The 26552-nt window shown below is 38.5% G+C and overlaps 1 protein-coding gene across 1 annotated transcript in view; it reads right to left on the bottom strand.

Annotated features, from left to right (window-relative positions):
- Positions 1 to 915: 915 nt before the first annotated feature.
- Positions 916 to 26552, bottom strand: part of stk25b (serine/threonine kinase 25b) — a 50714-nt gene continuing 25077 nt past the window's right edge. The window contains exons 7-11 of the mRNA XM_034183958.1: positions 21229 to 21374; positions 18939 to 19044; positions 15091 to 15162; positions 13110 to 13246; positions 916 to 1341 (exon numbers count right to left, since the gene is read on the bottom strand). Coding sequence (XP_034039849.1) covers positions 1302 to 1341; positions 13110 to 13246; positions 15091 to 15162; positions 18939 to 19044; positions 21229 to 21374 — 501 coding nt within the window. The 3' untranslated portion in view covers positions 916 to 1301. The remainder of the gene's footprint in view (positions 1342 to 13109; positions 13247 to 15090; positions 15163 to 18938; positions 19045 to 21228; positions 21375 to 26552) is intronic.

Genomic DNA, 26552 nt, shown 5'->3' on the forward strand with positions numbered 1-26552 from the left:
AGTTAGCTTCTTTTATGACCGCAATGCAGATGCAGTGCACGCGCAACACATGCGCGATGCATTCATAGTACATCTGTAATACTGCTGTGATAATCTCAATGTGTCTGATCAGTTTCCTCACTACATGCGTTATTATAACCGTGACTGTTCATCATATGTTTGCTATATAATATATCTGTAATTCATACCGGGACATGTCATTTTTGGCCATTTTTGTTGCGGACGACAATGAACGCTCGCAATTTGTATACACAATTCATGCGCAATTAATCCTCTCCCCAGTGGGACAGGGCCCTAAAACGACTTGATCTAGAAAATAGTTGCAGCCCTATAACCCATGAATCGGAGGTCACACACACACACAATCAGACATGAACAGGCAGTCAAACATACCTTTTCAAAATATACCATCACATTTCACTTTGAATGTGATGTTCAAGATCAAAATTTGATTACTTGTGGCTAAACGGCACCAAATATGCCCATACTTGGTACACAAACAGGAAGTCCTACATGGGCTTTCCAAATACACAAATGCATTTCACTTTGAAGGTCACAATCAAGGTCACCCCGTTCACACATGAGTCTGTGGTTACTATTATAACTTCATATCTGGGGTTGTAATGCAGCTTCTAATTTGACCATGAAGATATTCAAGGTCAGATTGATGTTTATCTCATGAAGTAGGATATATTTTCCCCACCGGTCCAGGGTCCCTGTGGTGTAGTGGGTTTTGTATTCAGTCGTGCCCCCACCTACTTTTAGCTACACTGCTGTTACTGAAGTACAAACCAACTGTGGCATTTAATTTGTGTGCGTCTGATAAACAAGGCACCACAAACTGACAAAGCCCTTACTGTAAACTCTTACTGCAAGAGAAAATGGGGGGAAAAAAAATTACAAAAATGCAACTTATAAGTAAACTGTATCAATACTTTATTGGTATGCCTACTGTTTAACAGTGTATTTAACTCTAATACAAGACTCATTCAAATGTACATCCTTTATATGCGCAGTGACATCACCAAAGTAAAAAAAAAAACCCCCCACTAAAAATAGGACTTTCTGTAGATTTTATTATAGTTATTTTCTTAATCTAACAGGTATACACAATACTCGAAATGTCATGGCTTTTATTTTAAATACTCTCCACTCTTACAGAAAAACTGTAAAAATATTTGTCACTAAAAGGTCTCTTAGTGGACAGGGCAAGGATGTGGGTGTGTCTTCTGTGGTCCTTATCTGGGGGTGTTGGGTGGGTCCAGAAGCCTAAAAAGGCAGCATTACATCCCTCTGAGGCTTCACCGTGATGACGGGATGGTGTTACCGTTTAAAGAAAACCTGAAAATGACATAAAGCAGCACCTTAGAATCTGTGCATTCATGTAGCAACATCACAGCTGTAGTAGACGCAAGTAGGAAATCTTTCACTTGACAAATATTTGGATGCTTTTTTTTTTAAACACCCCTTAGTATATGGAGTTGAAATAAAATTCAGAGTATGTGCTCTAAATATTAACTTTTTTTTTTTAAAATAACACCTGTATTTTCTTCAATACACTTCAATTTCTGTTTTGTCCATGCAGTGTTCTCAGACATGTTGCCCAGATGGTATTTTGTTGGCATTATATCTGCCGCTTTCAGATGTAAGTTTTTTGAGAGCTTGTATGGAGTTTTGTAATTGGCTCTGACACATTTTCACAATTGTAAATTTTCTCTATTGAAGTCTGATCTAATGGTGTAATACATTCCATCAAATGCTGCATCTTTATCATGCCCTGCTGGAGCCGATCCCAGCAGTCAGGACGTGAAGCGGGGTATACCTTGGACAGACACCAGTCTGTCACAGGGCCACATATAGACAAACAAACACATTCACACTCATACACACACACCTACGCCCAATTTAAAGTTTCCAATTCACCTAGTCTGCGGGATGTGAGGGGAAGCCGGAGCACCCGGCGGAAACACTGAGACACACCCCGACAGTACCCCCTTAAGTGTACCACAACATACTTGGCTCGTAGACCTGTGTCATACTTAGGTGGCAGTGAGGTGGAAGTTTAAAAAAAAAAAAAAAAAAACACCATAAATAGGACTCATGTTCTCAACAAAGGGCACTGCGATGCCCAAAAAGAGTGGGTTAAAGCTTTTTGACAGTAAAATTGGCAGCAACGGCATTGTTCATTTTGGGTGAACTTACACTACGCAGGCCGGACTGCATAAACCTTGATTGGCTGTACTCAGATTCAGAGAGCCTAAAATATATCTGTGACACACTGAAACTAAGTCAGTTAATAGACAGTCCAACATTGGCCCAAATTCAAACACCCCTCTAGATCGCTGCTCCTCAATTTAATAATAACAAATACCCCCCACAAGTTTTGTGATGTCAGGGTTTTTGGGAATCATTTGAGTGACCAATATGCGATTGCAGTACTCAGGAATACCAAACTCCCCAAAACCAAACCATGCATTTTACTTAAGAGATTTTAAAAATATTTGCAAACAGGCTTTCTTGTATGATCTATTTTTGAGTGGAACCAAGTATCTCTCTTTGCTGATATTGAGTTGGCCTGGTAATTTTTTTTATATTTTAAGCTAATTAATACACATGCTTCATTGTGTAAATTCAGAATAAGCCTTGATTTTCCACCAAAATTGGAAACCTTTTAAAAGAAAGGGACCATGCCTGGTCCAAAGCACAAAAAAACTAAACGGAGGCTGACTGGTCTAGTGGTTAAAGTGTTGGACTTGAGAGGATCCTTGAGAGGTCACCTGGTTCAAGTCTGGAATTTTTTACAGAGTGGGTGGAAAAAACATTTTCGACAATAGGTAAGGAAAAAAAAATATCTGTGGAGATTTCAATATTGATTTGATGAACCCAAATAATCACAAACCAACCGATGACTATATCAATAGGATGCACAGTATGAGTTTTTATCCAGCTATCACTAAACCTAGTAGAATTACATCTCATAGTGCTACTCATTGACAACATTTTCACAAATGACATGGAGTCTATAAGTATCAGCGGCCTAATGATCTGCGACATATCTGACCACCTGCCTGTCTTTATAGTATATGATGACAATCACCGTAAAACACCCCAAAAACCCATATACAAACAAATAAAAAATGACAATGCTATCAACTCACTATATCATAACCTGCTTGAACAAGATTGGTATACAGTATATAGGGAAAGAAATGTGGATTCAGCATTTGATAATTTTTTTAGAAATCTTTACTTCAGTATATAATAAAAACTGCCCAATTTGTCAAATTAGTAAAAACAATATAGCTATAAAAAGTCCATGGGTAACCAAGGGGTTACGTAATGCTTGTAAAAAGAAAAATTTATATAGACAGTTTATTAGTTTAAGGACTGAGGAATCTGAACATAAATATAAAATTTATAAAAATAAACTGACTGATATGAGAACTACAACCCCTGGCAATAATTATGGAATCACCGGCCTCGGAGGATGTTCATTCAGTTGTTTAATTTTGTAGAAAAAAGCAAATCACAGACATTACACAAAACTAAAGTAATTTCAAATGGCAACTTTCTGACTTTAAGAAACACTATAAGAAATCAAGAAAAAAAATTGTGGCAGTCAGTAACGGTTACTTTTTTAGACCAAGCAGAGGGAAAAAAATATGGACTCACTCAATTCTGAGGAATAAATTATGGAATCACCTCTGTAAATTTTCATCCCCAACACTAACACCTGCATCAAATCAGATCTGCTCGTTAGTCTGCATCTAAAAAGGAGTGATCACACCTTGGAGAGCTGTTGCACCAAGTGGACTGACATGAATCATGGCTCCAACACAAGAGATGTCAATTGAAACAAAGGAGAGGATTATCAAACTCTTAAAAGAGGGTAAATCATCACGCAATGTTGCAAAAGATGTTGGTTGTTCACAGTTAGCTGTGTCTAAACTCTGGACCAAATACAAACATGGGAAGGTTGATAAAGGCAAACATACTGGTAGACCAAGGAAGACATCAAAGCGTCAAGACAGAAAACTTGAAGCAATATGTCTCAAAAATCGAAAATGCACAACAAAACAAATGAACGAATGGGAGGAAACTGGAGTCAACGTCTGTGACCGAACTGTAAGAAACCGCCTAAAGGAAATGGGATTTACATACAGAAAAGCTAAACAAAAGCCATCATTAACACCTAAACAGAAAAAAACAAGGTTACAATGGGCTAAGGAAACGCAATCATGGGCTGTGGATGACTGGATCAAAGTCATATTCAGTGATGAATCTCAAATCTGCATTGGGCAAGGTGATGATGCTGGAACTTTTGTTTGGTGCCGTTCCAATGAGATTTATAAAGATGACTGCCTGAAGAGAACATGTAAATTTCCACAGTCATTGATGATATGGGGCTGCATGTCAGGTAAAGGCACTGGGGAGATGGCTGTCATTACATCATCAATAAATGCACAAGTTTACTTTGATATTTTGGACACTTTTCTTATCCCATCAATTGAAAGGATGTTTGGGGATGATGAAATCATTTTTCAAGATGATAATGCATCTTGCCATAGAGCAAAAACTGTGAAAACATTCCTTGCAAAAAGACACATAGGGTCAATGTCATGGCCTGTAAATAGTCCGGATCTTAATCCAATTGAAAATCTTTGGTGGAAGTTGAAGAAAATGGTCCATGACAAGGCTCCAACCTGCAAAGCTGATCTGGCAACAGCAATCAGAGAAAGTTGGAGCCAGATTGATGAAGAGTACCGTTTGTCACTCATTAAGTCCATGCCTCGGAGACTGCAAGCTGTTATAAAAGCCAGAGGTGGTGCAACAAAATACTAGTGATGTGTTGGAGCGTTTTTGTTTTTCATGATTCCATAATTTTTTCCTCAGAATTGAGTGATTCCATATTTTTTTCCCGTCTGCTTGGTCTACAAAAGTAACCGTTACTAACTGCCACAATTTTTTTTCCTGATTTCTTATAGTGTTTCTTAAAGCCAGAAAGTTGCCATTTGAAATGACTTTAGTTTTGTGTCATGTCTGTGATCTGCTTTCTTTCTACAAAATTAAACAATTGAATGAACATCCTCCGAGGCCAGTGATTCCATAATTTTTGCCAGGGGTTGTAGCAAAAAACTATATTATAGCAATTTATTACATAACAATAGGAATGACACTAAAAAGGTTTGGGGAATATTGAATACTGTTATTGAGGGTTGTAAAAGTACTAAGTCATATCCAGACTAGTTTACTGATAAGAATTTTGATAACTATAATATGAATGACATTGTAAATAGTTTTAACATTTTTTTTGTAAATGTTGGACCAGACTTGGCTGATAAAATTCCTAAGTGCAAAGAAAATCAGTTTAACAATTCACCCATAGAAAATAATTCAAAGATAATGTTTCTGTCCGGAATAACTGAGGCTGAACTAATAGATACTGTTAATAAGTGTAATCAGTAATAAGTGTAATCATCTACTGATTGTTATGATATAGATATGACTGTAATAAAAAGAATTATGCAGAGTATTTCGAAACCTTTAACATATATATGCAACCTATCATTCCAAACAGGAACATTTCCAAACAAAATGAAAATTGCAAAAGTAATACCATTGTATAAAAATGGAAACAAACACATCTTCACTAACTACAGACCAGTCTCTCTACTCCCTCAGTTTTCAAAAATATTAGAGAAACTCTTTAACAACAGATTAGAGAAATTTATAGATAAACGCAACATAATTAATGAAAGTCAGTATGGCTTTAGGTCAGCCAGGTCAACATCAATGGCCATAACTGATGCGGTTGAAGAAATCACGAATAAATTAGACAAGAAGAAATATACAGCTGGAATATTTATTGATCTCAAAAAAGCCTTTGATACTCTTAATCATGGAATTTTACTAAAAAAATTGGAAAGATATGGCATTAGGGGAGTGGCTTTGAACTGGATCCAAAGTTATTTAACAGTTTGTGAATTTCAGTCAGGGTATTTGGGCATTGCTTGTGGGGTCCCACAAGGATCTGTATTGGGTCCAATGTTTAATTTGTATATAAATGATGTATTTGGTGTTTCAAAGTTATTAAAACTAATTCTATTTGCAGATGATACTAATATATTCTATTCTAGTGACAATTATCATGACCTAATTCATAGTATAAATAATTAATTACTTAAACTGAAATTATGGATGGATATTAAACTTTCCCTTAATTTAAATAAAATTAAAGTAATACTCTTTGGACACTACAAGGAAAAATTAAAATCAGATAATAAATATAGATGGTGTCATTATAGATACTGTGTCAGAAATAAAATTCTTAGGAATAACTATAGACAGCAAATTAACCTGGAAAGCACACATCAGACACAAAGTAAAGTTTCTAAAAGTGTCTCAGTTATTAACAAGGTTAAATACTTCTTAGATTATAATGCACTGTATTTACTGTATTGTTCATTACTGTTGCCCTACCTAACCTACTGCATTGAAATTTGGGGCAACAACTATAAAAGTTCACTACATCCCCTCTTTATACTCCAGAAACATGCTATTAGAGTTATACACAAGGTAGGATATTACGAGCACACTCATAATCTATTCCTGCAGTCTAAGTTGTTAAAACTATATGAATTAGTCGATTTTTATACGGCACAACTTCTGTACAAAGCAAATAAAAATATCCTGCCTATTAATATTCAAAAGCTCTTCACACACAGAGAAGGGGGTTATAGCCTGGGGGGCTGTAGTAACTTTAAGATTCAGCCAGTAAGAACTACGAGGAAGTTTGTGTGTGGGGTTAAACTCTGGAACCGACTGGGGCAGCAACTTAAGCAATGTACAAATATTCATTACTTCAAATCAAAGTATAAGGAAATGATTTGGTCACAATACAGGGCTGTTGGTTAGGAGGGTCATGATTATATATTCAAAAATCAAATTAGAACATTTTCAGGAATGTAAAACAATATAAATAACTGCCTATATTATAGTGTGTTATTGATTATATATGTGATTAGAGGATCCAGAGTGGGCATTGGGTCTGAGTGCTGACTGTGTTAAGATGAAGCTGTGTCTGGTTTTTGTAGTTGTGCTGCTGCTGGCTCTCCATCTTTCACTGCAGGTGAGGAGCCAGAGTCTGAACAACACCGATGACTCAGTGAATACAACTACAAACATGACGGTGGCTAGCTACTTCACAACACCTAGTTTCAACGCTGCAGTGAACACAGTCAAAGACAAATAAAGGTTTTCCAAAGAGAGAACCTTCACGCTGCTGCTTCCAGTTGAACTCGTGCCCACTGTGGTACATGGCGATGGCACACGACACATCAAGTGGTTTAATGAAATATCTATATTATATAGTAATATGAATATAACACATATTAGATTGATAACCAACACGTATGTTTGTGTGTTTGCCCTTCTGTGGTGTTGTGAGCCATCTGTCATGCTGCTGGTTCCGTTCTGTCTTAGTATCCATGACCATCCAAATCTCTATATTCACACCTGGCAGGTCTCTAGGGATGGTACTCCAGGGTAGCCCCCTGCCTTGAGAGACCATCTCACCGTCAGACCTGCCATTTTAATGCACCAACATCAAACTTTAGCAGAACCAGTGGGTAGTAACATCTTGGAATAACCTCAGGATATTACCTCACTAAGGTCCTGTGTTTGTTTTTTTTTTGTTTTTTTTGTTTTTTTAATTGCACCTCATACGACCCCATGCTTTAGCAGGTCCTCACCAAGGACCTGTGGTTTTAATTGCACCTCATACGACCCCATGCTTTAGCAGGTCCTCACCAAGGACCTGTGGTTTTACTTGCACCTCATACGACCCCATGCTTTAGCAGATCCTCACCAAGGACCTGTGGTTTTAATTGCACCTCATACGACCCCATGCTTTAGCAGGTCCTCACCAAGGACCTGTGGTTTTACTTGCACCTCATACGACCCCATGCTTTAGCAGGTCCTCACCAAGGACCTGTGGTTTTAATTGCACCTCATACGACCCCATGCTTTAGCAGGTCCTCACCAAGGACCTGTGGTTTTAATGCACTCACCTCAAGCGCCTCAAACTAAGCAGGGTAAACAACAACAGTAATAATAATCATCATAATAAATCCAACGATATGTGTTCCTTGTGTGTCTTGTCTGGTCCTCTGTTGTGTGTTATTTTGTCTATACTGTCCAATGTGTAACTGTTATTCACTCCTGTGTTATATTACTATGGTACTGTATTATGTTACATTTATATGTGCATGTGTGTGTGTGTGTATATATATATATATATATATACTGTGTGTGTGTATATATATATATATATGTATGTATGTGGATGTATGTTCACATACATATTATTTATATGCTTTATATATTATATATGAAATATTAAGCTCAAAATGACGGCAACCGTGTAATTTAATTTAACTGAGGATGGAATTGGGGGTGGGAGTCAATAAGCTTGTCTTCATCCCACTCCTTTCCAAGTTGATTCTGTTTGTGTTATGTTAATTCATTTATGCCTTTTTTGTCTTTATTTTCTTTTCACCATCTTATGAACAGTGTCAAGTGTGTACATAAAATGGTACTATTTGTGTATATATTATGTTGACTTGGAATAAACAAAGAAACCAAACCAACCAAATCCTCGGTTCAAATCTCAGCCTGACCGGAAAATCACTTAGGGCCCTTGGGTAAGGTCCTTAATCCCCAAGTTGCTCCCGGTGTGTAGTGGGCACCTTGCATGGCAGCAGCCTGACATTGGGGTGAATGTGAGGCATTGAAGTGTAAAGCGCTTTGAGGATTCTGATGATGGAAAGGCGCTATATACAGTGAGGAAAATAAGTATTTGAACACCCTGCGATTTTGCAAGTTCTCCCACTTAGAAATGATGGAGGGGTCTGAAATTTTCATCTTAGGTGCATGTCCACAGTGAGAGACATAATCTAAAAAAAAATAAAAAATAAAATCCGAAAATCACAATGTACGATTTTTTTTAATAATTTATTTGTATGTTACTGCTGCAAATAAGTATTTGAACACCTATGAAAATCAATGTTAATATTTGGTACAGTAGCCTTTGTTTGCAATTACAGAGGTCAAACGTTTCCTGTAGTTTTTCACCAGGTTTGCACACACTGCAGCAGGGATTTTGGTCCACTCCTCCATACAGATCTTCTCCAAATCTTTCAGGTTTGGAGTTTCAGCTCCCTCCAAAGGTTTTCTATTGAGTTCAGGTCTGGAGACTGCCCAGGCCACTCCAGGACCTTGAAATGCTTCTTACGGAGCCCCTCCTTAGTTGCCCTGGCTGTGTGTTTTGGGTCATTGTCATGCTGGAAGACCCAGCCATGACCCATCTTCAATGCTCTTACTGAGGGAAGGAGGTTGTTTGCCAAAATCTCGCAATACATGACCCCATCCATCCTCCCTTCAATACGGTGCAGTCGTCCTGTCCCCTTTGCAGAAGAGCACCCCCAGAGTATGATGTTTCCACCCCCATGCTTCACGGCTGGGATGGTTTTCTTGGTGTTGTTCTGATCCTCTAAATATGGTAAGTGGAGTTGATTCCAAAAAGCTCTATTCTGGTCTTATCTGATCACATGACCTTCTCCCATGCCTCCTCTGGATCATCCAGATGGTCACTAGTGAACTTCAAACGGGCCTGGACATGTGCTGGCTTGAGCAGGGGGACCTTGCTGCCCTGCAGGATTTTAAACCATGACAGCATTATGTGTTACTAATGTAATCTTTGTGACTGTGGTCCCAGCTCTCTTCAGGTCATTGACCAGGTCCTCCTGTGTAGTTCTGAGCTTTCTCAAAATCATCCTTACCCCACAAAGTGAGATCTTGCATGGAATCCCACACCGAGGGAGATTGACAGCCATCTTGTGTTTCTTCCACTTTCTAATAAATAATCATAACAGTTGTCTTCTACCAAGCTGCTTGCCTGTTGTCCTGTAGTCCATCCCAGCCTTGTGCAGGTCTACAGTTTTGTCCCTGGTGTCCTTAGACAGCTCTTTGGTCTTGGCTATGGTGGACAGGTTGGAGTGTGATTGATTGAGTGTGTGAACAGGTGTCTTTTATACAGGTAACAAGTTCAAACAGGTGCAATTAATACAGGTAAAGAGTGCAGAATAAGAGGGCTTCTTAAAGAAAAATGAACAGGTTTGTGTGAGCCAGAATTCTTGCTGGTTGGTAGGTGTTCAAATATTTATTTGCAGCAGTAACATACAAATAAATTATTAATAAAAAAAAAAAAAAAAAAAAAAAAATCATACAGTGTGATTTCCGGATTTTTTTTTTTTTTTTTTTTTTTTTTAAGATTACGTCTCTCACAGTGAACATGCACCTAAGATGAAAATTTCAGACCCCTCCATGATTTCTAAGCGGGAGAACTTGGGTGTTCAAATACCTATTTTTCTCACTATAAATGCGGTCCATTTATTGGATAACATTTCATCAACTCCACAACAAATACACCCTCATAATTAAGAAGGTCAAATCTGAATTATTTATCTAAAATCACCAAAAAATTTAAAAGATCCCAAGAAGTTCTGGAATGTGTGTAAGATCTGCTTCTGGTGCTACATCTCCTATTGGGCTGCACATTTTCCTGGTCAAAGATTCTACAAATCTGGCTGATAAATGTGTCATGTTAAATGACTTTAATGAACATCTGATTGCAGAGCCTCAAACTTGTATTTTTAATTTGAGCCCAAGCATAAAACAAACTCCCTAAAGTTTAGAAATCTGCTTTTGTCTTCTCACTGCTAAAATGAGGTGAACCTTTAAATGTGAATAATTACAGACCTATTTCAAAATTATACATTTTGGCTAAAGTATTTGACAAATTGTGATCAACTGAAGGACTTGCTAGAATCAAACAATATTTTAAACCCTTTTCAGTCTGGTTTTAAGAAGCAACATAGCACTGTTATTGCTATTCTAAAAGTTTTAAATGTTGTGTTTGAGGCATTGAATTCTAAAACATTTTGTGTTGCACTGTTTCTTGGTCTTTCGAAGGCATTTGAGACTGTGGATCACAGTCTTTTGTTAGAAACTCTTTATAAACATGGTGTCTCTACACATGCTGTCTCTTGGTTTTCAGGCTATTTGGTAAGTAGGACAGTGCGTTCAGATGACTGGTGTTAATTCCACCTTCCTTGAGGTCTCAAAAGGCGCTCCTCAAGGTTCAGTTTTAGGGTCTATTTTGGTCACAATTTATACTACTGATCTGTGTGCAAACCTATCAAACACCTTCTATCATCTTTATGCAGATGACACTAATCTACAGTTGTTCAAACCCAGTGACAGGCATTTGAGTTTTTGCAGTCCATTTTTGATACAGTGCAGTGCCCTCTGGAGAAATTCAAACTGGTCTTGAATGCAGAAAAGTCCAAAATAATGTTTTTCTCAAAGTCACCTGCTTCCTTGGAGAATATACCATCAATTAAAACTGCTCAAGGTAAAACTCTCAAGCTAGTCAGCAGTTACAAGTATTTGGGATTAACTATTGACACAGCTTTCTTTTAAACTTCATCTTAAACACTTGATCTCCAAATTAGGGGGAAGACGGGCTTTCTCTATAGAAATAAGTCATGTTTTTCCTTAAGTGCTCAGAAGCTCCTGATAACTGCTACCTTCTTGCCCTTACTGGACTACAGCGATGTGTATATGCGCTTCAACCAGCTGTCTGCAGTCCCTGACCCTGCTGTATCATTGTGCCTTGAGATTCATCACTGGTTGTAGCCACCTCACCCACAACTGTGAGTTGTATGCTAAAGCTAGCATGCCCTCGTTGACCATTAGGCAATATACACACTGGGTGAAACTGGTTTACAAGACTTATTGGACTGGTTCCGATCTATTTATCCAGTTTACTTCAGAGATCTGAAAGCCGTTATGTTCTGCACTCGACTGACATGCTGTGCTTCTGTGTACCTCGTGTTCGCACTGAAACGGGAAACAAAGCTTTTAGCTTCTCTGCTCCCTCTGATTGAACATACAGAAGACATGTCTCCCATGTTGTTGGCATGTTGTGTGTCCAAAAGACAAACCAACTCCCCCAACACACTAGAGATATTTTATGTAAGGGAGTGTGTCTTTTACAAGAGTGAAGCTAAGAAGGCAATGGATGGACACTGGCCCTGCATCCCAGTGCGCTGGACTTAGCTCATGACGCCCTGCCTGTGGCACCAATGACTGCTCATCTTAGTAATGTACTTTGTTTTAATGCTATTCTGCTTTTTCTCTTTCTTCAACTTTGTGGTGCAGCAGATAACAGAATATTTACAGAGGAATCCTGCAAATGGTGATAGAAGCACCAAATTCAACACAAATATACCTTAGAAATTACTCTATTGAAAAAAGAAAAAAAAAAGATTGGCCATTTGAATTTTCAGTAGGCAGCCAGGTAGGGGTCAATTAAAGAATTACACAGGACACAGGGGTCAAAATTAAAAGATGCTCCGCACAGTCAAAACTATTCCATTTATTAATACTATTAGTTTAACCAATAATTTGCACCACTTTTTTACCCCAACTGGAGCAACTTTAACTTTTGACCCCTGTACAAAGTGAAATTGACCTTTGTCACCATTTTTGCTGTTTTTACCTCATAACTCTAACATTCAGTCACAGACAGTCCAGTCCAGACAGTATGATTGAAGCATCTTTTAATTTTGACCCTTGTGTAATTCTTCAATTGACCCCTACCTGGTTGGCTATTGAAAATTCAAATGGCCAATCGTTTTGTTTTGTTTTTTTCAAACGAATAATGTCTAAGGAGCATTTATCCTGAATTTGTTGTTCCTATCACTGTTTGCAGGATTGTTTTAATCATCTTCTGCATTATTGGTCTGGTCTATTGGTCTGGTCTGCTAGAGGTTTCTTCCTCAATAGCATCTGAGGGAGTTTTTTCCTTACTACTGTCCTGGGTGCTTGCTCAAGGGGATTTGGTAAGGTTAGACCTTACTCGTGTGAAGCGTCTTGAGGCGGCAGATATTCAGAATTTTCTTTTTGTTCTGAGAAATTATTTAAGCTAAAATAAATCTTTATCCAGGTTGAAATATTTACATGTGTGCTGGCCATCTATGCATCACCTGCACACTCTCTTCATCATTTGTGTGACAAGCTGGTCCGAGATACCAGGACAGGACTCTTCTGCAAGGCTGAAAGCGTTCTCCAGTTCCTCAATCGCTCCGACTCCACTGCCGCTCACTCGTCGCTTCTCCTTAAACTGAACATAGTCAGGAACAGATATGAATTAATCATTGCTTGTAATTCTTCATATTATGTTACTTTTTAACCATTTTGCTCCACAAAACAGGTTTATTTTTTGTTACTTGTGACAAGGTTAGTTTTCCAACGCCAACTTTACAAGTGTGAGATGAAGTGTAACTGTTTTTTAGTCTGAAGGTCAAAATAATGCATTAACACTACTTGTATATTTGAACAATTTCACTCTTGAATACGTGTGGAATACTTTAGCGAAAAGAGAATGAATTAGCAGACTAAAAGAAACAACACAAAATGTGTCAGTTGAGTTCTTTTTGGGGGTGGGGGGAAACTTGGTCATGGTTAGCTGGTAGGTCTCATTTCATCCAAAATTTCAGATTTAATTATTTTTATAATGACTGGTGTGATTTTCTTAGAAAAGTTTTGTGTTATTCCTTCATGTTAAAGAGAATCTTAAAGGAAGTTAGAGTTCATTTCGGCTCACCTACTCTGAATGCAAATAAAAACACAGGAAGGAATCAATTGGATCATATAGATGAAGATACATAGATAGATGAACAGACACTTTACAAAAGCAGGTTTATGAGACAACAGACTGTAAAATAAATAATAAAACAAACATACTTTCACTCCTGGAGCTGCACATCAAAGCCAACGCTGTATTCAGCTATTCTCACAAACAACACGGACAATAAACAATCTAACAAATGTTTCAAAAAGTCACCTTGATAGTGAAATTAAGTGTTTTCCAGCAACACCTGATCCTGTATTGATTTATCACTCTGTCAGGATACACACCGATGAGGCATTACATTGTGACCACCTGCCTAATATTGTGTTAGTCCCACTTTTGCCACCAAACCAGCCCTGACTCATCAATGCATGGACTCCAATAGAGCTCTGAAGATGTGATGTGGTATCTGGCATTAGCATTAGCAGCAGATCCTTCTGCTGGATTGGACCACATGGGTCAGATGTCACTCTGATTCTGTGAACATTTTTATGTCTAGACTCAAGACATTTTTGCTTTCCCATGCTTATGATTAGCATTTTATGAGCGGACATCAGATAGAGAGATTCCCCTGTGGTTGCAGATTTGATTACTATTTTGTCCTGTATTTACTACTTCTATGATACTCATGCATTCATATCCTCATGGTTGTCCGATGCTTCAAACTCGGCTTCCGACTGGCCAAACCAGGGTGTGCGGGGTGTGAATTCTGCATTAGGGGAGAGAGGACAGTTCCCGACGCAACCAACATGGCTGTTTAGTTAGCCAAGGTCAGATGTAACTGATGAAAAAAGACAGCGCGGCTGTGTGTGTGGATCTGTACGCGCATGAACATAATGAGGAAATATGACATCTCCGACCTAGCTCGATTGTAGCTACATTTACATCTACATTTACTTCTACAGCTACGGACTTCAGCTAGTCCAAGTCTCACAATTTGGACACTACGCAGTACCAATATCCCCAAAAATTTGGACCTTCATTCTACCGCAAAGATAGCGGCATTACCAAACACTTCTGTCCAGCAACATCATAACTACATAAGCTCTTCACAGGTGTCTCTCAACCTCAAAGGCTCAGGACCCAGAGACATGAATGTCACTGCTGACATAAGTGAACATCTCAACAAGTTCCCTTTCACGACACACAAATACACTTTTGATGTCTGTTGTGTAGGAAGTCACTGAAAGCCTGGATCTTTGTTTTGATCAAGCACAACTGCAAATTCAGAGAGTCGTCTGATTCTTCCTCGTTAGACCATTATATAACGATTTAATTCTAAGTACTATAAAATTGAAGCTATGGTTTAATTATTTTCTGAAAGTTACACTTACCTCTCTGAAGATTGGTGTTACCAAGGCAGACAGGCATTGTGACTTGGGTTGTCTTATCACAGAATCTGCTGACTGGAATGAAAAAAAAAAAAAAAATGGGGGTTATAAAAAGGTAGATAAAAATTAGATCCTGTTTTTTGTTTGTTTGTTTTTTTAAATGGAATCCAAGTAGGAGTTTTAAGTACCTCGGGGTCTTGTTCACAAGTGAGCAGACAATGGAACGTGACATTGGCCGGAGAATCAGTGCAGCACGGGTGGTATTGCATTCGCTGTACCATACTGTTGTGACGAAAAGGGAGCTGAGCCAAAAGGCGAAGCTCTTGATCTACTGGTCAATCTTTGTTCCTACTCTCACCTATGGTCATGAGGGTTGGGTCATGACCAAAAGAACTAGAACACTTGTACAAGCAGCCGAAAAGGGCTTCCTTAAAAGTGTGGCTGTTGTCTCTAGAGATAGAGTGAGAAGCTCAGTCATCCGTGAGGAGCTCGGAGTCGAGCTGCTACTACCTCACATTGAAAGGAGCCGGCTGAAGTGGTTTGGGCATCTGGTAAAGATGCCCCCTGGGTGCCAGGCACGTCCATCTGCAAGGAGACCCTGCGGAAGACCCAGGACAAGGTGGAGAGATTATATCTCCACACTGGCTGGCCTGGGAATGCCTCAGGATCCTTCAGTTGGATATGGTCAATGTGGACTGGGGAAGGGAAGTGCTTTTAATGAGAATGACATCTATGAGACTACAAGTAACCACCTCCAGAAAAAACCCAGCATCTTATTTTCAGAATGGACTGGGTTTTGTTTTTTGTTTATTTTGGGCACCAGCTCAGAGTACTTTTAAGTTGAAAATCCCTGAGCTTTTCAGAACGACACCACTGCAGCAACGTTTCAGGTACATAAACAGGAGGAGAGGATTATTTTTGTTGGTTTGTCACTCAAAATCTATCACAGCAGAGACAAAACTCATCTGTGATATAAGACTGGACAAATGCTTTCTTACTGCTGTGGATGAGTACTTTGTATTCAGAGTACATTATATGATAGTCATTAGCTATTTACTCTTGTCATAAAAACAAATCCCTCAAGGACCATTTTTCCCCACTGAAAATGTTGAAACTGCTGGGCCAGTTACTCACCAGCCAGTTCATTTAGGTACACCTGGCTAATCTTAGACTGGAGCTCATTTTTTGGTCTTTGTAACTGCCTTAATTCAAAAGTACTGGAAATACTCCTCAGAGGCATGTTGACAAACTAGACTATGACATCACCAACAGGATGAACTGTTGATACAAGTTTGTTTTTTAGCCAAACTCTGACCATGTTGCAGAAGAAATCCAGACTCATCACAGCAGGAAACACTCTTCCAATCTTCCAATGTCCATTTAGTTAAGCTCAAACCCAGTGTAGCCTATTGATGGTGAGATGAAACTTCATGAAGCATTGAAGCTTTCCAGTATATTGGTTCACAAAAGGTTCATTTCACGAGGCTTTGTGTGCACACGATTCCAGGTGATGGCCAAAGTGTGTAAAACAGACAGCTGTGATCTTAACCATGTAATTTGTGATGCACTAAATTTTGTGCCAGTCATGGCTGCTGGGATTGCCTATAAATAATGAAGAAAAAAAAAGTATGATCATATAATTTGTTTATATCAATAAAGTGTATTTTCTAATGACTATATTACAATTATCCTGTATCACATACTTGTTACTAGGGGAAGTACAAAAACTACCTTGGCACACACACGCACACACACACACACACACACACACACACACCCCACCCTTCATAGTTTGTGCCTAAACTATGAATTTAGTTTAGGCACAAATGAGTTTGATGTGACCTGCAATGGTCTTCCCATTGAATCGCTGTAATATTTAAGTTGTTTATATGTTGTGTAAAGGTGTTTTAGTGAAAATAATCCTATTTCTGCAGCCATCTTGGATAACTAGCTTGAGGCCAGTTTTTATTTTTGGGAACATCCCGATTGTGTTTTGGGGTCATCTAAGGAACCTAAAACAGTTGTTTTGGCTTAGTCCTGGGGGGTGCAAAGGTAGTGGTCATAGCTCCCCTAGTATGTATAATGAACTGTAACTGATTGGTGAATGTGTCCTATGTGTGTAAGCCAATCATTTGGCCAAAAATTGTATTGTGGTGTAGAGTCATATTATATAATAAGGGCAGGAGGGGTTATATTCATGTGCGGCGTCACCTCTGGAAAATGGCACTGGTTTAAGTAGGCAGATGACAGTGAATGTGATTTTGTAACTAGCACAATGATGTACATTACTGGGGAGATTTTATTCATTTTTAATAAGAAGCAATAATTGTTCGTCTCAACAGAACAAAATTCTCCTCTAACAAAACCACACATTTTGAATGGAATCTAAGGGGTTTATATTGCTGCCAAAACCTAGCACCAAAATCTGAACCTGTCATGTGGTACAGCCTGCCTGGCTGCAAGGCTTTGCAACATCATCGATGATGTCACTAGCCTCAAAAGATACAAGCCGCAAATTTGCACCACCTGGATTACTCGACACACGCTTCGAAGCATCGGCACAACGTGTAACATCACTACCGTAGTGTCAGTTTCTGTTCTTTGTTGACAGGAGCATTGCGGGTTCCTGCTGTTGTAGCACATCTTTGAAGTTCCCTGTTTTGCACTTTCAGAGACACTTCTATAAAGTCTGGTGGTAACAAGTGGCTATTTGAGTTTCTGGTGCTTTTCGATCATTTTAAACAACTCTGGTTTTAATATTTTACTCTGTTCTCTGACCACAACCATCAACAAGACATTTCCGCTCAGAACAGCTGCCCAATGGCATTTCTTCTGTTTCTGAACATGCTCTGTAGCTCTTAGAGATGGCCATGTGTGAAAATCCCAGCAGAACAGCAGTCTGTGAAAGTCTAGCACCAACAGCCACATCATTTAAATCACTTTCCTTCCACATTCTGATGGCTGGTCTGGACTTCAGCAGATCTTTTTGAACACGTCCATGTGGTTAAATGCATTAAATTCCTACCATGTGATTGGCTGATTATATATCTGCTTTAATGAACACTTGAACAGGTGTACTTAATGAAGGGACAAGTGAGTATATGCTGCCACTAGCACTTTACAAATATATTAGGTACACTAAGGATAAAGTATCATCTTAAGCCTGTTTCCCCATTATGGATTTTGGCCCCAAATCGGGCCTGATTTTTTATATATTACATTGTAGCCAAAATTTGTATGTAATCGTGGTTCTTAGTATTCCCTCCTTTTTATATCTGATTACACATGACTGTAACTGATTATTGTCAATTACACCAGATTACGTACAATTCCCATTATATGCTTTTTATTGTGCCCGTGCATTGCAGCTTCCTCTCATCCTGTTTTTCCCCCACACTTTTCCAAAAAGCTAAAATTTCTCTGTTAAAATCTCAAATGTCTTTGGTGAAGCACACAACATGCTTTTTATGTTTCATGAATTTCAGGCTGCCATTAGGTATAACGTTGTTTTCTGAAAAACCGTAAATAATTGTGCACCAAAAACTAATAATGGAGTCAGACTTTAGCCCTCCACTGAAATCAATTGAGAATATCATTTTTAAATCTTAAAATAATGTGACAGCTTTCATGATAAACAATGTATTTCTCAATTTTCACCTGAACTAAAACAGATGTGGTAATTTGTTCATAATACAAGAGAGGCATCATGTCAGCAACATTCTTTGAAGGGTATTAAAAAAAAAAAAAAAAAAATCAAAAAAGGTCTGGAAAGATTGGAATTGAGAACCAATGTTAAGCCAATTTGAAGTCTCTTGAAAGTAATGAAGAACCAGCTGTTGTATGTGTATCACCTCTAGATCGGTACGTGGGTAACCCTTCTGTAACTTTGGTTTGGGTTTGGGTTTGACAGTAGGGAAGGTCCACATCGGGCATGGATCCACACCACCATCAGCGTCCCTAAATGAAGTATAGAAAGAGAAAAATTCTAAAACAGGAAGAATGGTGCCCTGTATGCAGTGACCAGTGTTTGGAAAATGTGGGTGAGGAAGGTGAAAGAGCAGGTGCCTTTGCTTATGTCGAAGTTCTTCCCAGTGTGCAGCAGAGTGCGTGTGTGCGTGTGTCTGAAGAACTGCATCGTTCAGGATTCCCACTGAAGGAATCATGAGCCAAAAATCAATATACTGTAGTGCTGGACAATCAGACCCCCCCACTTCTGCTCATGAGATAGGAATGCCACAACATATCAATTATTTTGTGGTTAGTTTTTCAATGTCATGTTTTATATCAGGTAAAATCTTTGTCTTTGTAAAATCAAACCAGAGTAATAGATCTTTTGGCAACAAATGATCTTTGACAAAAACACAATTTTGGGCAGCACTCATAATGTGCCGTGGTCATGACTGCAGGACAACACTGAATCTTCGTTTCATTTTCAGCAACCTTTCAGCAACTAATGGAAGTGATGTTTCCCCATTATCAGCTTCTTAGACGTGCATGTTTTCTGTTTATTTTCAGGCATGGTGTACATGTGTGTTAAGAAGAATTTCAATTTATTTATTTTAGTCTTGCTTTTACGAGTCTTTCTTGCAGCTAAATTTTTTTTTTTTACGAATTCCTTTGTCCAGGCAGATAAAAGTATCTCTATATCTACAGTTCTGTCCAATCACATCCACAGAAACTTGGAATTTCATTTGGTGCCTTGGAAGTTTCCCTCACTGGTCTGCTTTATTTATTATCCCACTCTTCTTGAAGTGAGCCAGCTCTAAACAAAACTACTGACCAATTTAAATTTAGGCAGAAACATTCAGTGGCTTTGAGATTGTGTATCCATCCCCTGATCTGTCTATAGGATTTTGAAAAGCCTAGGCATGTATCCTGTATAAAATGCAGTACTATGATCTCGTAAGTTCATAAAACCAATTTAAAAAGAGACAGATAATGAGAATAAACTGATTTCTTGGTTAATTTTGTTGGAACAGTTCAATCCTAAAAGCAACTTTGCTTTTGTATGTAGTATACCATATAGATGTTTGCTACCAACTGAACACTGTCATCTGCTGGACATGACATCTGGGTTTGTTGCACGGAATATTTTTATCATCACATGCATGGTGGAAATTAGCGGTGTGGTTAATGGTAGTTGTAGCTTGAAATGATCTTGTCAGTTTTTCTAAATTTCTAAAATGTATGTCTGGTGGCTGTAAAAATCATGATTTAGATGAATTATATTAAAGAATATGCATACTTGTGATCACTTTTGTTGTACTAAACTTTTCTTTGGGGCCTGTAAAGTATTTGTTTGGAAATGTTAAGAGGAAATGCTGTGTCAAATTAGAGATAATGCATTAGTATTAGGAGAAGATACATTTTGGAATCACTTCAGATAGAAAGTTGTGTTCAAAATAATAGCAGTGTGTTTAAAAAAGTGAGTAAAGCTCAAAATCCTTATAAGAGCTTTTCTTTCAATACACGCAAATGCAATAGACACACTGCACATTCTATTCCAAATCAAAACATGAGGAAATTTTTTTTTGCAAATTTATTACTTTACAGAAAGTGAAGATAAAGGAATATTAGGCTGTTCAAAAAAATAACTGCCTGCATTTTTCTTTCTCTTAAAAAAAATAAATAAATAAATAAAACAAATGTCAAACAGGTGGATGAAGGTAGTAAATGGCTGGTTGTTGTGCACTTCTCTCTGAAAAACTCAGTAAAATGGGTCGAAACACACACTATTCAGAAGAACAGCACACTGATTACAAATTGGATTGAAGAGGGGAAACATATAAAGAAGTGCAGAAAACGATAAGCTGGTCAGCTAAAATGATCTCAAATGCTTTAAAATGGCAACAAAAACAAAAAAAGATGTGGAAGAAAACAAAAAACCCCCATTCATAAACTTGTTGCCACAATATTTGACAACTATCTCACTGAAAATTAAACTGTCCCATTACAGTTCCACAAAATTGGGACAATATGTCATTGGCTTCTTTTCCCTTCCTGATCATACTTTCCAGTAAACACTGTTTGGAAATCATGCAAAAACAGTCAAAACGGTAAGATTAAAACTAATGTAATTAGTGTTTGTAAATAAAACCACTGAAAAGCAGTCGAGTGTATGAATGTGTGCTTCAGACTCACATATCCGAGTCATCAGAGCTGGATTCTTCACCATGTCCTTCTGATTTCCAGCGGCGGTAGCGGTCAATCAGTTCTGTCAAGTAGGCCGTCTTCTTAGTGTAGCGTGTGATGAACTTGTGTTTCAAGAGGTCTTTGGCTGTTGGTCTCTGTACATTATAGAGGAGAAAAATGAAAGAAAAACAGCATAGTTTTACTCTTTTAATAATAGGTGTGTTGTAGCTGTAACATGAATTACACCAGCCAGAGTGTGACCTCTCACTAGATTTAAGGGCCACATGCATTTGACCATGCTGCATTGTTATTATGATGGTGGGCTCAGAAAGCAACAGACATGAGAGGATTTCTGATGAGGAAACAGATCTACTCAAAGCATGCGAGCAGATCATTTGCAGGAACAGCAGTCAGCTGACCACTTTTTCAACATAATGCCGAGATGTAATTCGCAACAAAAGCAGCGATGACCCTGGTCAGGTGAAACGAGGCTTTAACACATCACCTTCACAAAAGACTGAATTCTAGCGTTGTGCGGCTGATAAGGCAGACAATATTTTAGAGCATAACTAACATGAAATTTCAAGCTGTAATCCAAATGTATAAAGAAAAACACATTTTCTCTTGACTGGAGCTGGGCTGCTCCAACAACCAATCAGAGAGTGCATTTATAATCACATGACACTTTTGTACGAATGAGTGACAAATAAAAATAGTATTTATTTTTCTCTAAAACTTAATAGAAATAATGACAGTATTAATTAAAAGATTTCAAGGTTAAAAATCTTAATTTTCAAAGCTGAATGCTGGTCATAGTAGATATTGTGCCTCTTTGACTTAGAATTTGTAATGTTTAAGAATAAAGTAATGTTTGAACCACCAGAAATGTAAAAATATAGAAGTCAATGCTTAGGTACTCTCGGCCATATGAGCACAAAAATAGGAAATGCAACATATAGTTTCACTTGGCCAACTCATGCAGTAGTGGCAAGATACTGCCCTGCTGGACAAACCCCAACATAGAATGTGACCTTTTGATTCTGAAGTAGGCCGTCAGCTACCTTCAATGTCCTGCAAGTTCATTATCCTAAGATTACACCCTGTAAATGTAATGTTGTGACAATAGAGAGAATGGATGTAATGAATGAAAGAATGTGTAGAAAGAATGTGACCTTTTGACCCCTTAAAATAGGTCAAGGTTAGCCATCTTTGAACTTGTCCATGGTCTGTGTCCCACAAATGCTCCCTGTGAATTTGAAGACCCTGGTAGTAATAGGACTGGACTTATGCTGAGCACAGACGGACAGATGCAAAGTCTTCGCAATACCCGATGGGAATATGTTGGCCTTGGGTAAAAATTAAGTAAATGGGATGGACACGCTTGCTTTTATTTCTTAAGTCAGTGGCATAGCGGCAAATTTTTATTTAGTTATTTCGATGTGGGATTTGTTTTTTTTTTTTAAATAACCAGTTAAGATAAAATATAATTTCGATTGCACTTGTAAGAAGAGGACACTTGTAGTTTTTCCGTGGCCATTTCAGCACTCTGTAGACCAGTGATTCTCAACCGGGGTGCCGCGGCACCCTAGGGTGCCGTGATCGATCGTCAGGGGTGCCGTGGGCAATTATCAAATATCACCATTATCGGGTGTATGTGCTGTAATAGTGTGGCAGATGATGTAATGCTCTTTTATTCCAGTAGATGGCAGCAAAGCGCGCAGTAGCGCTGAGCCGTGTGCCGACAAGGAGGAGTGATCGCCATTTTAATTCCGGGCAAGTTAGTGATTTGCGTGCATAGAAGTTCACTTAGTTTTGTCAAGAAACAGGTGGAATATGCCGGGAAGCTGCGCATGTTGGCAAAGTCACAAACGGAGGAACAAGGGAGACAATATTTCCTTCCATAAGTAAGTGTTTTTGGTTATTGTTGTCACTTTGACCGTGATATTTGGATGATAAACAGCTGTATGTCTCCTGCCGTACCTGTGTCACCCGATGACACGGATCATTAATTTCACTTATGTCTAGTTGATATTTTCCACTGCTAGACCAATGTCTAGTTAAAATTCTTGTCGTTAGTGACTAAAAATTGTTCGACAAGATTGGAGAGTTTTTTTTTATTTGCACCTTAAAAAAATGAGATTATAGTGACCCGCGCTGTGCCGCCACACACATAGAGATGTGCACACACACCGCTGACTTCATGAATGAAACTTGGTCAATAAAGGATAATTGTGTAAAAATATAATATATATAAATGTGTTGTAATGGTTTTAGGAGCCACGCTGCGAACACAGCAGCAGCTCAGCCCAGCAGCGTAGCTTATCAGCGCAGATCCGTGTAAATTTCAACACTAATATTTGTGAATGTGTGTGTGTCAGAGTAAGTTTAATACTTTCCTGATATAATTTAATGTAATTTAATTTTACTGGCTCGATATCCAGGACAAAATCGCATTTTAACACGTATTTTGCGAGCATTTTTCTGAGTGTGTTCAGTCGCGAATCTCCACTGAAAATGCATTAACATCCGGGTACTTCATCAATATTTTGCCCGGTTAGGAGGCGTCATGTGGCTGTCCATGAAGGGACATTTTTGTTTAGTGTGCAGCAATGGGACTGCGCTCTCTATTTCTTATATACAGCTCCATAACTATAGTATACTATGTTATGTCATATCTGTACCGCACGTGTTGCTAACGTACCGTGTAGAGACAGTTGAGTTAGTGCTGCGTGACACGTGACACATGACAGTGGTGTGCCGCAGGATTTTGTAAATATAAAAAGGGTGCCGCGGCTCAAAAAAGGTTGAAAATCACTGCTGTAGACAACTTCATAAGCACACCTTGGAAGATGGGTCCTTTCAAGATGCACAGCAGCTTATTTTTGTTTTTCCTCTTTCAGCAGCTCTAATTTGTGGTCTCAAATGAAACGTGCATCTCAACTCACACAAAGTCATTATGCAAGTCCAGTAGACTGGCCAAACGTGAGCGTGTCGGTTTTTTCATAGTGGCATAGCTGCTTCATTAGAGGTTTCTTTTTGACTGCTCCAGTTTTGCTCAAGTCCAAATGCATGTTCATCTCTCTACTTGTAATAACATCTATGTCACATCAGGCACTGCATGTTACGTTATAAGACAGGAAATATGCCATTCATCACATCGAACAACTTTGGCATATGCTCGAGCTGCCGCACTGTGGTCTCATTTAACCAAAACACAGGTTTGTAATGCGGATGCTGCACACACACTGCAATATGACTGTACAATCCTGATGAAACACACATTCCTATCACATTATCGTGTAGCAAGTGGCCGGTTTTAGGTGAAGCAGTTGCGTGCTTTGTTTCTGCAACACCTATTTTTAATATCCCTCCAGACAACTTTCTTCATATCTCATTAGATGCAGGCAGCCTCTGCCAATGTTCCTGGATTCTCCCATCACCAGCCACATCTTAAAAAGAATAACTACATCATAAAAGGAATTGTCTTTGGCACCACTGTGATTTTATTCCTTAACGTTTAAATAAAGGATTCATCAATTGAATTCAATGTATTTATATACTGCCAAATCACAACAAAGTTGTGTCAAGGTGCTTCACATTTAGACTTTCTCCACCTGGAGGGGAGAAGTTCAAGCCATCAGATCCCATAACATATTCTTGGAAGCCACATCATAGATCACATGGGGGCTTCCCCTGATCTGCAAGAGCGATGCTGGGAAGGACTGCCAGCCAGAAGTAAAGAAAGGCAGTGCTGGCTGCTCGCTCAAACAAAAAAACCAAGATGGTGGAAAATGCTCCAAAACAGCTTATTTCTATATAAATGTAATATGTTTCTTATATATTTCGTAAAACATAGCGAGAAATAAAACACTTGCTGTTTTTGAAACCAGAAAATACTTCTGAAGTTACGGATGTTGCCGTGCATGTCCCGAGAGCAAGCAACATGTTCCCGGGACAAGTACTCTCAAAACCTCATGCATGCACACATGTGCTTCCTCCTGTAGTTCATTTGCATGATGGCAAAGAAGGTAAATAAAATATTCACTATAGCAGGGGTTTTCAAAGTGTGGGAGAGTAAGCCCACCCTCAGAGAACAAATGAATAGCTGCCCCCCCAACACACATACACACAATTTCAACATCTTCATGTGATTTTATTCTTTTACACATCTTAAACAAATTTTAAAATTATTTGTGGGCTTTTAAGGAGCCGTCTATGCATTTTACATCCTTTTCAAACATATTAAACGTGTTTTTAAAGAACTTTCTATTCTATTTTTACCTTTTGTCATATTTTAAACATCTTTTTTAAAAAACATTTAAACATCTCTGTGTGTTTTTAAATGTCTTTGGCATAACTAACACATTTTAACAAATAATATTAATTAAACTTCAGGAATGGGTATTGATAAGATTTTACTGACAGATGCCATTATCGATTCCGCTTATCTATCCAATTCCTTATCAATACTTCCTGTGAATTTTCTGTGTACTAGAAGTAGGCTTTACAGGTTTTCTAGGTCAATAACTTTTTATTGAGTCTTAAAGTAAATAAATATGAAAATTGGTCACTGGATCCTTGATCTCTGGACTTAAATAAAAATAAACAAAATCTGTAGTTTTTCTCAAAAGCGTTTCCTTTCAGACATTAATGGCATGAATCTAACTCCATACCTCTGAGCTGAGCTATTGCAAACGGCTGCACTGCACATCAACATCAATGTAATTCATAAAGAAAGCAGGACATCTCATTTCTGGAGGGAAAAACATTTTAGTCTGTTGTTTGTTGTCTGTGCTACAACATTTGGAAATAGGAGTCATTTGATTTAAAATGGTGATTCGCTTTGAAGTTATTAATTCTGACTGGACTGTAACTTGACTTGGAAGAGAGCAGCGCAGCGTTTGGAGCTGTGCGAACAGAATAGAGGACAATTCTTGTTTCTTGCCTGCAACAAGACAAGAGACCCAGTTAGTGGTTTTAATCCGCACAAAAGTGACTCACGATCGACATTTTTAAATGGCTTTGAGAGGGGTTAAGAAGCAGACTTGCCGCTTCTGAAAAGCAGCGAAGCAATGAACCAATGAAGAAGTGGGTTTGCAGCACTGCTTCATTAGCTCAAGCTTCAAGAACAGCCGCTGCAGACACAGCTGATTACAGACCCGCTGCAGGGTCTGCAATCAACACAGAGAAATGATCATTTTCCCAATAAAACACCCTCAAAAACAACGGCCACACTGAAGGACCGATAAGGGCCTCGTTAAGCAAAAAGGCTATTGATGATCATTTCTTAATGATTCTTGACACCCATCCCTTGCATCCTCCCTGAAGAACTC

This window comes from Thalassophryne amazonica, chromosome 12 (assembly GCF_902500255.1).
Source record: "Thalassophryne amazonica chromosome 12, fThaAma1.1, whole genome shotgun sequence".
In the NCBI taxonomy this organism is placed as follows: Eukaryota; Metazoa; Chordata; class Actinopteri; order Batrachoidiformes; family Batrachoididae; genus Thalassophryne; species Thalassophryne amazonica.